Source organism: Chenopodium album, chromosome 10 (assembly GCF_948465745.1).
Source record: "Chenopodium album chromosome 10, dcCheAlbu1.1, whole genome shotgun sequence".
NCBI classification, from domain to species: Eukaryota; Viridiplantae; Streptophyta; class Magnoliopsida; order Caryophyllales; family Amaranthaceae; genus Chenopodium; species Chenopodium album.
In genome coordinates, this window is record NC_137843.1 from 49,147,754 (window position 1) to 49,162,585 (window position 14,832).

Here is a 14,832-nt window from a genome sequence, read left to right on the forward strand (position 1 = left end):
TAACAAATTGGTTACTTGATAATCTAGATTATATAGATTTATTAGGAATAAATTAACTCGTTTCCCAGTGGTTCGACTCCTCTTCCCTATCTGCATAGTTAGTGGATTTAGGTATTATTTTTGATTGGGTGATTATGACTTTAGCCTGTCAAGCTGCGCCATCACCGAATCTAACCGGCAAAACTATACTGCCTTCCTGCCTCATAGTTGAGCCATTAAACCCGATCAGTGGATAGGACACTTGCGTCAGATACTACCTTCCTATCATCATTTCGTTGAATGCCTGCATAAACAGGACATTGGCCGAACTCCCTCCGTCCACCAAGACTCGTTTGATGTCGGCCCCGTTAATTGTTGTTATCAACACTAAGGGATCATCATGTGGAAAGACAATTCCCCTAGCATCCTCTCTTGTAAACATCACATCAGGTATATCTGCCGATCGGGGGTAGCTATCGGCATCTAACGCATTCACTATATGGCGGTGCTCCGACAAATGCTTTCGTGCTCCACTTATTGTTCCTCCGTGAATTGGCCCACCGGTTATCACATCAATTTTCTTCCCTATTGACAATGGTGGCTGCCCACCATCTCCTTGCCGGCTTATTTGTACCTTCTGCCTTTCAGGCCTTGCCTCTAGCTGTTGACGTTCCAACTGCCGATACAGTGGTGGTTGATTTCCCCCCGTATGCAGGCGGTATTGAGTCAAATGATCCTTCCTTATCAGCTCTTCAATGTTGTCTTTCAATTGCGTGCATTCTTCAGTATAATGCCCGACATCTCGATGGAATATGCAATACTTCTTGGCATCTCTTCCTTTGGCCTTCATGGGCATGGGTCTCACCCATCCCTCCCTGTTCTGGTTGACTGAATATATGGTGGCTCTAGGCGTATTCAGCGGAGTATATGTGTTGTATCACATCGGCGCTTAGCACCCCTGACCTCCTGCCGATTTCCTCCTCCCCTCATTGGGTCCGGATTTTTCGGCCTTCCACTTCCTGAGGCTGCTCCCTCAAACGAATACTTCACTCTGTCTGTTGGGGCAACCCGGCTACTTGTTTTCATTAGCTCTTCGCTTTTTATGTAGTCGTGAGCCTTGTTAAAAGCTGCTGCTAGTGTTGACAAGTTTTTTCTTGTTAAGTACCGCTTAAACTCAAAGTCTTTAGGCCATTCATTAATTCCATAACGGCTATTTCCTGCTGTAACTTTGGAATTGTATTTGCTTCATTATTGAACCTTCTGATGTAGTCCCTTATAGACTCATCTGTTTTCTGCCCTACGGCCATTAACTCCCCATAAGTTCTCTGCCGAACGCTATTACAGATATATTGCCCCACAAACATCTCCATTAGCTTCTCAAAGCTATCCACTGTACCACTTCCCAGGTTGTTAAACCAATCTGCTGCTGCTCCGGATAGGGTGGTCGGAAAGACCTTGCACCAAACCGCATCCAAATTGGTATACAAAGTCATGTGCCCCTCATAGGACGTTATGAACCTGCTTGGATCACCTCTTCCATCATATCTTCATGTCGGCATTTTAACCTTTTCCATTGGCTAGTCCAATATTTCCTGTGTAAACGGCGATGCCCTTAACTGAACAGTTGTTTGGATCACCCCTTACCCCACATTCTGCGAGCTTCTCTGCCGTTGATTTCTAGTGTTAACGGCACGATTAGAGGATTGTGCCTCTATCTCTTGGGAGGTTGTATGCGTCCTTGGCGGCGACACTTCTCTACGCGGGTGCCTCGGCGAGCTCACCGCTTGGTTAAGTTGACTATCAAGATTTACAATGGGTACCCCTCCTGCTGCCGTGGTAGTTCCAGCCTCGGCTTCCTTCCTCTTCTTGCTCAGAGCTGACCTCACCTTGGCCGCTATCTCCAAATCCTCCGGGGTAAACTCGGCCATGGGATCTGCCACTGCATCAATATGCCGCTCTGGGGTTATCGGCATATTAAACTGATTTCCTTCTAGAGTGTGGGTTTCATCCTCTATCTCCACCTCTGGTTGCGTTCCAGTCCTAGGGTTGATTATCCTACTTGCTCCATTGTTACTTCCGGGTGTTTCTTTGTTACCAGCCATGATTTCTCTGCGTAAGGTCCTTAGGCGATAAAAGTAATCACTACCCCCTCCTTCTAGCGCCAAATTATTCCTATTCAGATCCGATCCGATTGCCCGTATCCTAGATCCGTGAAGACCCTATCGTCTGGCTAAGCACCTACATAAGAAGAGAGGATTAGCTAACCCCGGGGGTGAATCCGGGGATAACCACTCTGTTGATAAAGTTAGAAAGTGTTTGAGAGAAAAGAGAAGACGATATGAAGAGAGAAAAATGGAGAGAGAGAGAGAGAGAGTAATAAAAGCTACCTTTTAATTTGGAGAATCTTACCTATTTATAATGACTTCAATTGCTAGGTGGCTGGATGCCATGCAAACCACTTTATGCCAAGTATCGATTAACCAACGCCACATGCTCAGTTTTAAGAGGTGCCGATATCCATGCCGTTATGTGATGTCGCTGATATGGGTTTTATCATTATAAATCCAAACCCGTTTAGACTGCAAAAGAGTAGTTATCGGCACTGTACCAGATATCGATATCTTCCCATACAATAGTTACCTCAAAATTGTTCAAATAGCTGATGAATTTGGATCGGATCGGATAAACTTCTACACATTTCAGTGGGGTATTGGGGATAAAATCTTAGTGATAATGATTTTAAGCAAGTAGTGTAAGTAACTACAAGAAGTCAAGAAGCAAAAGATAGAAGTTTCAAGATGCAAGATCTTTCCCAACAAATCAAAATCCTTAATTCTACGTCATTGGTCTAATACTACTAAACTTTACTTCCAATAACGACTAATTAAGCTTACTTTTAATGAATGGAGTTGTTAATTTGTTATCAAAGAAACTAATTTAGCAAATTTAATTAAGTAATTAGATCATATGATGTAGACTAACCAACAAGACTACATTAGTTAATCGTGATTACAACCATCACAATTTTCTGGAAATTGTTCTCCGGATTACTACAAATCACTATGGCTTGCTTTTTCCCTTAGGTTTAAGGCATAGCACAGATAAACGTTGAATTTTATGGACATTGTTTGATTGAATTCTGAATTATAAGACAAACAAATTTGAAAAGAAGACATCGTAATTCATACTACTACCTCCGTTTCATGTTTTTTGCAACTTTGGAATATTTTATATCTCACAAATAATGGCCAAAGTTGCAAAAAACATGAAACGGAGGTAGTATAAAGTTAGCAAGTTTAGCCCCAAGTCTTAAGATTTGGATGTGACGTCATTTTTGGTGGTTCCCATTGAAAATGATGTCCTAAAACTCACTAAGATTTGTCCAAATTTATCAATTTAGCCCTAAAACTGAAATATATGGCATATTATTATTTTTTTTTATCTCTTTATATTTTTATATAATAACAACATTAATGAACAAAGTTTGGGGTGAGTCTCAATCTCAAGTCTTAAGTTGAATCTTGGAATTTCAAGACTCAACTTGAGACTTGCTTGGAGATTTAAGAAGAAAAATAGGGTAAGTCTTACACATAAGTTTTAAGACTCAAGATGATGATATCACTTCAAGTCTTAAGATTTGGGGCTAAACTTGCTCTACTTTATAGTATGAATTAAGATGTCTTCTTTTCAAATTTGTTTGTCTAATAAAATTGGTCATCTTATTTAAAATTTTCGAAATTTCCACATTTGACGTCTATTAGTCTATATCCACAAAATGTCAAAATGAGGTTAAAAAGGTCATTTTCTTCAACTAAATTTAATTTTTCATATAGGTTTTATGTGGAGTATTTATTTATTTAATCAATAAATTGATTTAATATGTCTATGATGATCTTATAACTTAAGGCATACACTTGATATCCTTGATGATAATGTAACTTCGGTTTATGATAACAAAAAATTAAACACATGCATGTTTATTTTGTAGATTTGAACCCGCAAAGTCTCATTTAAAATGTAGTCTTATATGTCCTTTGACAACCACAATTTTTTATAATAGACGACTGAAATTATTTATTTTTATTTATTTATTTTTAATTAGTAATTTTAGTGAAAAAAATTATTTTTTACATTTTAAAATATATTTTTATCTCCAGAAATTATTTTTTAATATTTTTGAAATTCTGAATAAAAAAAATAAATATATAATAATAAAAAAATAATCTTTAATTAACATCTATTTTAAAAAATTATGGTAGTCATAAGTCATAAGATTACATTAGGATTTCCATCATTATCTACGTAGTATTTTATCTTTTATCAAGACATTAACTTCTATTTTGTGTACATATTTAAACATTTAATCATTTTCTTATTGAGTATAACTTTAAAATTTTTATTTCATATACTTCATTTTTTTTAATTAGCATGACGAACATTTTTTTTAAATGAAGCATTGACCATATATTCGTACTACATAAATACTCTATACAAAGTATGTAAAAGTAACATACTCCCTCCGTCCCTTAATTACATTCCTACTTTCTTATTGGGTGTTTTAAAATTACATTCCTACTTTCCCTTTTAAGTAAGTGAATTTTTACCAAATCTCCCCAAATTATCCCTAAATAGTTATGATGTGACATTACTTTTATTATTTTTTCTGTTTTGCAATTAATGGTTGCACATAAACCATAATTTTCTCACTCATAACATTCTGATGTGCAACACTATAATTGAATATGGTTGGTCCTTTTATTTTTCATAAACAAATGTGATTGGTCCTTTTTCTTTTTAAAGGATTGGTGACACGTAATTCATTTAATATCATTTCATCTTTGTTTTATTCAAAGACAACAATAAATGTCTTGTAATTCCCATTGTACTTTCTAATCATGGGTTTTAAGGTTACTCCAAGTTCCTTAATTCACGTGTAAATTTAGAAATAGGAATGTAATTAAGGGACGGAGGGAGTAAAATTTTTATGCCCCCCCCCCCAAAAAAAAAAAAGTTTGTTATTTTTTTGCTTTCCTAATCTCAACATATAATTTCAAAAGTTAAATTTTCAATTATATTTACTAATACTAGTTATTCTAGTTTTTTTAAGATCAATGATCCATTTATAAGGAATAAATGATAATTTACATCTCATAAACTTGGCTCTCTCCTCTCTCTAGGGTTTTTATTTTTCTTGGCCGTTTAGGTCGAAAATAGTTTAATTTATTCGGAAATTAGACTATTTTCGACCCTTTTTCTTTGTTAATTCGCTTATTTGTTATTTGATTTATTTTGCTTTATTTTTTTCTCTCTGTTTGTGGGCGTCTATCCCATTTTTTTTGGGTTTTTCCCAATCTGGGATTTTGATTCTCGTCTATGGGTGAGAATTTTGTTTTTAGGGTTTTAATAATAATTGAAAAGGTGATTTGGATTCATATGGGTTCAGGGTTCGTCATCAACTCTACGATCAAAACATCAACGCAGACTGCCAAGTTCTCTACTTGGAAAGATACAAAGACATCGAAAATCACTACTTGCATCAAGTTTGAAGCGGTGGAGTGTGAGCTATGCTTGATATGCAATATAGTTATGATTTGATTGTAAAAGTTATGTTATTTACTCTAGATATGTAGTTTACAAATCTTTATTATTATTGTAAATGTTGTATGGCTATTTATTAATGATAATATTCTTCTTCCTGTAAAAAAAAAAAGAAAAAAAATAGTTATTCTAGTTTTAACCAATTTAAATGTGCTCTATGAGTCTATTCTAGAATTGTCTTCTTTCCACTCTCCCTTGTAAAATTTTATTTTTCTTGCCTCATTTGTATAGTTGAATTTCTTTGAAAACTACACTGTTTTCAACCCCCTTTGAAAATTACAGTGTTAGTTTTCGACCCTTTAACCTTACTTTATAGGTTTGTTTTCTCCTTTCAATTGTTTTTTTTAGGGTGTGTTTTATTCACCCAATTTTTACTGAACTTATCTAATCTTATCTGAACTTATCTAAACTTAGATTAGAACTTATTTTAGTTATAAATTGAACTAGGGTCGTAGCTCTGACTAACCCTTATCACAACTTATCTGAACTTATTTTTCCTGAACTTATTTTATCTGAATTTATTAACCCTTATCTAAACTTAGGGGTTGTTTGGTTGGGGTAATAATCAAAGGGAAAGGGAATGAATAGGCCCTATTCCCTTTGTTGTTGTTTGTTTGTCACTTTTTCTCATTCCCTTTACCCATTTTTATTTTTGAGTTTACCGAATTTTATTCCACACTTATTCCCCACCCCCCTAGCCTTTTCCATTTCCTTTCCATGGACATCACCTTCAATCTTAGAAAACCAGAACCACCGGCAACAACCACTAAAGGCCACCGGCAACAACCATTAACTGATTAGCCTCCTTCGACCACTCCCTCCTTCAAACACACTTTCCCGACCACCACTACCGCTCCCTACACGCGCACGTTTCCGCTGACCACCATGAATCGCTGCCCCTCCTCTCTCCCCGAAAAGCCCTCCCCTTCCCTTGAAAACATTCACCACCCACAAAAAACCGTCAATAAACTCCTTCCCTGGCGGTTTTTCGCGGGTTTCTAGGGTTGGTGGTGAATGTTTTCAGGGGAGGGGGAGGGCTTTTCGGGGAGAGAGGATGGGCGGTTAAGGGTAGGGGATGTGCGGCGAGGGACGACGAGTGAGGCTGGGTGGTGGGGTTGCTGAAAAAGGTTTCTAAGTGAAGGATATTAATGGTTCTGTGGTGGTGGTGGTATGGTGGTTCGATTGGTGGTTTGTTTCTTTCTGTTTTTTGTAAAACAAACAACATTGTATATGGAATGGTTTTTCATTCCATTCTCTTTATTTCCCTTTGTTCATTCTATTCCGTTTATCCTGTGCAAACCAAACGACCCCTTATTTTTCCCAAAATAAGTGAAAATAAGGTTAACATAGCTTAGTCTCCATCTATTCTATTAACTAATAGTAAAATAAAACGTTGCTGACATCCTTCCTTTTCCAAATTATACACAAGTCACTCTCACATGAATTTTTTCTATATATATATATAGTATTGTGAGGCACGATGAAATGTCTCACAACTACTCTCTCCCGTCTCATAATATAGTTCTTTTTCTATTTTGGAGATCCAAAATTTCATGTTTCTATTTTTGGATAGTATGTAAAAATCATTATACCCTCAAAATTACCCTTAAATTTTGCACATGCTTTGTACTTTTTTACATTTTCTCTCTCTAACTTCTGTCTATAATTGTATTTTTCACGTTTATTAATGTACTTCATCCACTTTTTTTCCTAATTCTTAAATACCGTGAAAATACACAAACAAGAACTATATTACGGGACTTAGGAAATATTAAAAAAATAAAAAGGTACAATAAAGAAAGAGAAAGGAGAAGAGAGACGGGAAGAGTGAAAAAGATTATGTGGACCCCACTAATACTTTTCAGACATATGTTCACGTGCAAAACAGACAAAAATTTATAGGGATCACTACCACTTAATCTATATTTTGTTCCACTGAAATTTCAGTTGAATTTTTTTTTTAAAACCACTAATAATACTATATTTTATACCACTGAGAATGTATTTTGTTCCACTAAAGCTCCAGTGATACAATTAAGCATCTCAATAAAACATCTCTAAAATGACGTCTGAAATGCCTACATTGTCCTTGCGAGACAACCCTCCGTCTGAAAGCCCTCATATATATATGTATATATAATAGAAATTACTTACCATGTATACAAACAAATTTACGGAGTAAATAACTTTATTTCTCCATATTGTAAACAAATTTCACAATGCGTTTGTTTAAAATCGTGTATCGCACTGGAACTAAACTAGTGTTAGAATATTCTACACATTTTGTGGATTATTAATTCTCTTATAAAAGATACAATGTGAGGTTTTTTGGGTTTTTTTCCTTCGTCTTTTCAGGTCGTCAATTATTGGGATGATGATCTTAATAAATCATCAAAATGGCTTAGGTCTTTGTATTAATTTTCAATCCAAATAATTATAGCACAAAATCAGATTTTGAGGCCTTCAATTTACTTGGAATGATGTAAAATGACATTGAAGAACATTGTTCGCGGCAATTATATAGAATGAAGCAGGTGAGCTATTGAAGTTGGAGTTGGGTTCAAGCATACATTGAATATCATGTTAATTCTCTTAATTCTTGATTTTCAAATCATAATCAGTATATGACTCCATAAGACTTATGAATAGGGAAAGCAATATTAAATGAGTTTCTGCTAACCCACTCTACCCGAATTTAAAATAAGGACGAAAACCCGAGTTAAATGCATGAGAATTAAGAAGCAGACGACAAATTAAATGAAGTGGAGGATGGATCGGATCGAATGTAGATGAAACTTAACATTACCCGCTAACCATTCACCTACCCGTTTAACATGTACTACCTCTGATTTTTATTATTTGCAACTTTAAAATATTTTATAGGAAAAATAGACTTTAATAATCCCAACTATTGCCGATTTACTTCTAATAATCCTTGCTAAGGTTTATTTTTCAATAATCCTACCTATGCCCTCACATTGCCTCCAACAGTCCCAAAAACCACCTGCTGAAAGGGTATTTTTTTTTTTTTTTTTTTTTTTTTTTTTTGCTTTTAAAATGTCACACGTCAACACATGATTAGTCTAATATTAAAAAAAAATAATTTAAAAACAAAAACAATCCCAGCAGCCCTCCACCGTGAAATCAACCCACAGCCCACAGACAAATCAATCGACAACCCACCAGATACCGGCCGGCCACCTCTCTAACATCCTGAAAATGGCCGGCTAGCCTTCCCAACCCCTAAACACACACAGCCGACCCACCCCCACCCCCTTCGATTAACACACCCCCATCCCCATCCCCTTCGCCAGAAACTCGAAACAAAGAAAAAAATAAACCTTTAGCGCCGCTCCTCCAGCCCTCCCACACCCTCGAAATCGCCTAGGGGGCCGATTTTGATGGTTGGGGAAGGGAGGAGGGTCGTTTTCAACGGTGGGGGAGGTTGTTTCGAGGGATGGTGTGTGGTTTGACGATAGGAATTGGCTGGCTAGGCTGGTTTTCTGGGCTTAGGAGGGGTCGGCCGACCGTTTTCGGGGGTTAGGGGGTTGGCCTTGGCGTTTGCGGTGGCATAAGGGGAGGGGGGGTGGCTGTTAGGGTTTTCAGTTTTATTTATTTATTTATTCTTTATAGACCAATCACGTGTTGACACGTTTATTGGTTACATGTTACAACAAGTCATTGACTTGGTGTTGACCGGTTGGGACTGTTAGAGGCAAAGTGGGGGCATAGTTAGGATTATTAAAAAATAAAAATAAAAAAAAAATAAAAAAAAAACCTTAGTTGGGATTATTAAAGTGTATTTTTCCTATTTTATCTCTCACAATAATATACCAAAATTGCAAATAATAAAAATCGGAGGTAGTATTAAAATATTTTATCTAAGAATTTTAATAATAAAAAAATATGAAATGTGCAAGAAAATTACTTTATATTATTATTGTTTCCATTTTTATTAATAAAATAAAAAAATATTGTATAAATAACCGAAAATTAGAGTTTATGTGAGTTTTTTTTACTTTAAATACTCATCCATTAGTTATCCACTCCACCCGTTTCATCCGCGGATGATGGACAAACGGATATGGATGATGGATGAAGCGGGTGACAGAATGATGTGGATGGAGCGATTAAAATAATGAATGGATGTGGGTGAAGCTCCATCCAATCCGAATCCGATCCATTGCCATCACTACTTATGAATTTATGATTAATAATCTTTCCGTTAGAAATATAAACATTTGCTATCATATATTTCCCGCATACATTGGGAAATATTATTTATTTATTTACTTTTTTTTTTTTTTTTTTTTGCAACATTAGATATGGAAAATTGGCTTTAAATAATACCAACTTTTTTTTAAAGGGGGCGTTAACTTTCTCTCTTCTCTCTCCTCTCCATGGTTACTCGATTTTGATGGTTTTTCTTCCTTGAGATCGTTAGCAATGGCGAAAAAGAAGAAACAAACTACTCATTTTCCCCAAAAATACTCTAAATTCGAATCATATAGCTCCAATTGATAAAAATTCTGGAAAATTTGAGGAATTCTGGAACTCTTTTCAATCCTTCTTCAATTAATGATGTTGATGAACTGGTTACGCCAGTTTCTGGAACAGTGCATCCATTTGTTGGATTAATACCCCGGAGTGACGCTGAGGCCATTGCTGCAACCCATGGCCTCAATTTTGGCTCAATTTCGAAGGATTCCAATCGAACAGTAACTAGGGTTTCATCAGTTACTGTTCCATTGGATCCTGAGCTTGATACTGCTACTTTGCCAGTCCCGAGTGCTGCTATGCTGAATGCTGGTCTTCCTAACCGATTAGAGAATGTGGTAGCTGCTTCTTCTAAGTGGGATGCCATATTTCGAGGGAAACTTGCTGCAAAAGGATCCTCCCTATCCTATGTAGCTCTAATCCTTAAGGAAGGTAAGCCTGTTACTAAATTAGACTCTGCTGATTTGCTGGAGGGTAATAAGAAGTGGTGTAATGCTGTGATTTTTTATGTTGTTGGATTCTACTCTACAATTACTGCTGTTCATAGGTATATAGCTCAGAATTGGACTGATTTTGCTAAGCCAGATATATTCTAGCATGATGATGGTTATTTTATCATCAATCTTCATTCTGCTGATGATAACTTGAATACTCTTTTGTGTTCTGGACCCCACATGTTTTATGGAAAACCTGCAATTGTTAAGCCCTGGAGTGAGAAATTTGATTTTCACTCTGAGGTTCTTAGAACAGTTCCTCTTTGGGTGAAGTTTCCTAACTTACCCTTGAATTGTTGGGGTGTTGATACCCTAAGTAAAATTGGTAGTTTATTAGGAGTCCTTATCTGTGCAGATGAGTGCACTTCCAGACAACTTAGGGTATCTTTTGCTAGGATTCTTATTGAGGTGGATGTGACTAAGGCATTGCCTAATTCTGTCTGGATTGAAAGCCCTGCTGGTGATACTGTTGAGTTAAAGGTTCAGTATGAATGGAAACCCCCATTTTGTAAGAAGTGTGATAAGGTTGGCCATGATTGCTCTTCCCTGTTGGCCATGATTGCTCTGCCCCTAAGGCTCCTCAGGCCAAGCAGACTGGTCATCCAAAGGGAGAGGCTGCTCATAAATAAAAGCAAGTCTGGGTTCCAAAGGTCCAGACTGTTGTTCCTCAAGGAACTGATGTTCTATCAGAATCTGTTAAACCTGCTGACCCTCATATCACTACCCCTGCTCAAGAACATTTGGTTAATTTTAATGATGGGTGGAGACTGGTGGGAAAAAAGAACAAACCTCAGGATACTAGACAAACTCAACAGGTTGTGACTAGGGTGAATGCCTATAATGCTTTATTGGCTGATGAGGTGGCTGCTATTCCTAGCGGGGGTGATGGTAATCCCCCTTTAGTGCCATGATTATCACATCCTGGAACATTGGGGGTCTTAATGACCCCAATAAAGTGACTTCTGTCAAGCAGTTACTTAGAGATCAGGCTATTGATGTTATTGCTACTTTGGAAACTAAAGTGAAACTGCATAATCAACTCTCAATGCAGAAAAAGTTTGGAAGATGTTGGAGATAATGTTATAACTATACCTACTCCCCTAAAGGAAGAATTTAGGTTGGGTGGAAATGTGATATTGTTAATTTAGATGTTTATGCTGTTTATGAGCAATTCATTCATACTATAATTACCTCTAAGGATCTGAAACATCAGATTGCTTGCACTTTTGTTTATGGTCTTCATTCTATTCAGTATAGAATATTCAAGGTCTTGGGCAGATTCTACTTCCTTGACTCTGCTTAGGTGATTTCAATACTATTCTCCTTTCTCATGACAGGATTAATGGTAATGCAGTTACTGACTATGAAGTTAAGGATTTTCAGAATTTTATTCAAGACTTGGAACTTGTTGAAATTAAGAGTAAGGGTTGCTTTTACTCTTGGAATAATAAAGGTCATGGCTCTGATAAAATTGCTTCTAGAATTGATAGAGGTTTGGTCAATGAAACTTGGATGCTGTCCTTTGGGCATGTAGAACCTTAGTATCTTCCTCCAGATCTGTCAGATCATTCTCCTGTTCTTATTGATGTTGGTCCTGCTACTTTTGGTAAGGATAGGCCTTTTAGATTTATGAACTACTTAGCTTCTCATGCTGATTTTAGTGATACTGTGCAGATTCATTGGGATGTTCTGTTACTGGTAAACTTATGGTTTCAGTGTGGAATAAGTTGAAATCTGTTAAAGTTGGGTTGAAGAATTTATCTGCAAAACACTTTTCTAAAGTTCCTGAGTTTCTTGATGATGCCAGGAAGTCTTTACATGATATTCAGTCTCAACTTGCTACTGATTACACTAATCTTAGCTTGTATGCTCAGGAGTCTGAGTCTGTTGAGAAAGTGAAATATTGGATAAACACTTAGGAGAGTATTTTGAAGAAAAAATTAAGGGTTGACTGGATTAAGTTAGGGGACACTAATTCCCACTATTTCTTCTATATCTTAAAGCAAAGACAAAGTAGTAATAAGATTGACTCCATTTATACTGATGATGATATTCTTCTGAAGGATCCTGAGTTGATTTAGAATGAAATTTTAGATTTCTATTAGAAGCTTTTGGGGTCTGCTGCTACTTCTCTTCCTGCTGCTGATATTAGTACTCTTAGTGCTGGGAAACAACTGGATGCTGATGCTTGTTCTTTTCTTACCAAACCTGTCACTTTTGTTGAAATTGATCAAGCTTTGGCTTGTATTGATGATGATAAGGCTCCTGGTATTGATGGTTTTAATGTTGTCTTTTTCAAGGCTGCTTGGAGTCATATTAAGGGTGATGTGTATAGGGCTATTCTGGATTTCTTTGATCATGGTATTGTTGCCAAGCAATGGAACTGTACCACTATTACTCTTGTGCCTAAGGTGCAAAATCCTTCCTATGTCAAAGAATATAGGCCCATTGCCTGATGTACAATGGTTTACAAGCTCATTTCAAAAATTATCACTGCTAGAATGGCTTAGATTATTGATTCCGTTATCAGTAATGCTCAAGCTAGGTTCATCCCAAGTATGCACATTGGTGATAATATTCTCCTAACCACAGAGCTTATCAAAGGTTATTCTCATAAGTCCATAACTCCTAGGTGCATGCTGAAAATTGATTTGAGGAAAGCTTATGACTCCGTTGAATGGGGCTTTCTGAGATCTGTTCTTGGAGAATTAGGTTTCCCTAACTTATTTATCACTTGGATTATGGAGTGTGTTACTTCTGTTTCTTACTCAGTGACGATAAATGGGTATCCTTTTGTTCCCTTTTCTGGTAAGAAGGGTTTGAGACAGGGTAATCCTATGTCTCCCTTTCTTTTTGCTATCTGTATGTATGGAGTACCTCTCTAGATGCTTGATTGAAATGACTGTTAACCCCAATTTTAATTTTCACCCTAGATGTGAAAAATTGGGGATTACTCACATGATATTTGCTGATGACTTAGTTCTCTTTTCAAGAACTGATACTTGTTCTGTTCAGCTTCTTCTTCAGGCTTTTCAGAAATTTTCTTTGGCTTCTGGCCTCTCAGCTAATCTGGAACAGAGTGATGTTTATTTTGGGGGCATCTCTGAAAGTGAACAAGCTTCTCTTTAGAGTATTTTGGGTGTTAATATTGGCACTTTACCTTTAAGATATCTTGGTGTGCCTCTTTCGGCTAAAAAGCTTACTATTTCTCAGTGTAGGCCTTTGGTTGAGAGGGTTACAGCTAGGATTGACACTTGGACAGCTAAACACTTGTCTTATGCAGGTAGGCTTCAGCTTGTAAAGAGTGTTCTGTTTGGAATTCAAGCCTATTGGGCTTAAATTTTCATATTGCCTAAGAAGATTCTTAGAGAGATTGAGTCTAAATTCAAGTGTTTCTTATGGACTGGAAAAGTTCATCCTTCTAAGAAAGCTTTGGTGGCTTGGAAGTTTATGTCTTAACCTAAAACCTGTGGTGGCTGGAATATCACTTCTTTGGAAGATTGGAATAAGGCTGCTATCACAAAGATCCTTTATGACATTGCTCACAAATCTGATAATTTGTGGGTAAAATGGGTTCACATTCACTATTTTGCTAGGAAAGATTTCTAGTCTGCTGCTATCCTAAAGAGAGCTTCCTGGGTTCTTAAAAAGATTATGTCTTGTAGGGATATAATCAATGATATTGGGGGATGGTCTGCTGTTATTTTCAGAGGCAAAATGAGCATTAAAAAGCTCTATAATCTGATCAGACCTCAAGGTCCTAGAGTTCCTTGGAAAAGAATCATCTGCAATAACCAAGCTTCTCCTAAAAGGCTCTATTGATTGTGATCCTATTTGCTTTCTGTGTGCAAATGCTAATGAAACTGTGAATCATTTATTCTTTGAGTGTCCCTATTCTAAGTGTATCTAGTCTTCTGTGCTGCTGCTTCTGGGTTTTTCTAGACCTATTTTGTTATTTGTTGCTGAACAACAGTGGGTTGCCAAGTGTTGCAGGAAGTCAACTGTCAAAAACAGGTTGATTTTTATGTTGTTTGCTGAAGCTGTGTACAATATTTGGATGCATAGGAATGCTATGATGTTTACTGGTGATTGAAAAACTCCTGAGGCTGTTCTTTGAGATATTGTTTTTTTAGTTGCATAGAGATGTAATGCTAGTGATAAGAATTTTCTTTTTATGTAATTCTGCTTCTTTTTGTTTTGTATGGTCCTTGTTCCTTGAAACCCTTCCTAGAAGGTGGTCAGGGTTCTTGAGTCCAACTTGTCT

General features: G+C 36.7%; 2 protein-coding genes across 2 annotated transcripts; one reads left to right on the forward strand and one right to left on the reverse strand.

Annotated features, from left to right (window-relative positions):
* Nucleotides 1–253: 253 nt before the first annotated feature.
* On the reverse strand, nucleotides 254–835 carry LOC145565311 (uncharacterized). Its single transcript, XM_081625357.1, has one exon. It carries the CDS (start codon nucleotides 833–835, stop codon nucleotides 254–256), a length of 582 nt encoding a protein of 193 aa, XP_081481483.1.
* A 10,640-nt stretch (nucleotides 836–11,475) lies between these two features.
* LOC145565312 (uncharacterized) lies at nucleotides 11,476–13,024 on the forward strand. Its single transcript, XM_081625358.1, has 6 exons — nucleotides 11,476–11,635; nucleotides 11,717–11,819; nucleotides 11,906–12,060; nucleotides 12,124–12,174; nucleotides 12,243–12,463; nucleotides 12,674–13,024. The coding sequence occupies exons 1-6, from the start codon at nucleotides 11,476–11,478 to the stop codon at nucleotides 13,022–13,024; spliced, it is 1,041 nt and encodes a 346-aa protein (XP_081481484.1).
* The last annotated feature ends 1,808 nt before the right edge of the window (nucleotides 13,025–14,832 follow it).

Coding starts and splice junctions, on each gene's coding strand:
- LOC145565311 (XM_081625357.1), bottom strand. CDS start 835: ATGCCCATGAAGGCCAAAGGAAGAGATGCCAAGAAGTATTGCATATTC.
- LOC145565312 (XM_081625358.1), top strand. CDS start 11,476: ATGATTATCACATCCTGGAACATTGGGGGTCTTAATGACCCCAATAAA. Junction 11,636..11,716: donor GCAGAAAAAGTTTGGAAGAT/GTTGGAGATAAT, acceptor TTGTTAATTTAG/ATGTTTATGCTGTTTATGAG. Junction 12,175..12,242: donor TGTTGGTCCTGCTACTTTTG/GTAAGGATAGGC, acceptor GATACTGTGCAG/ATTCATTGGGATGTTCTGTT.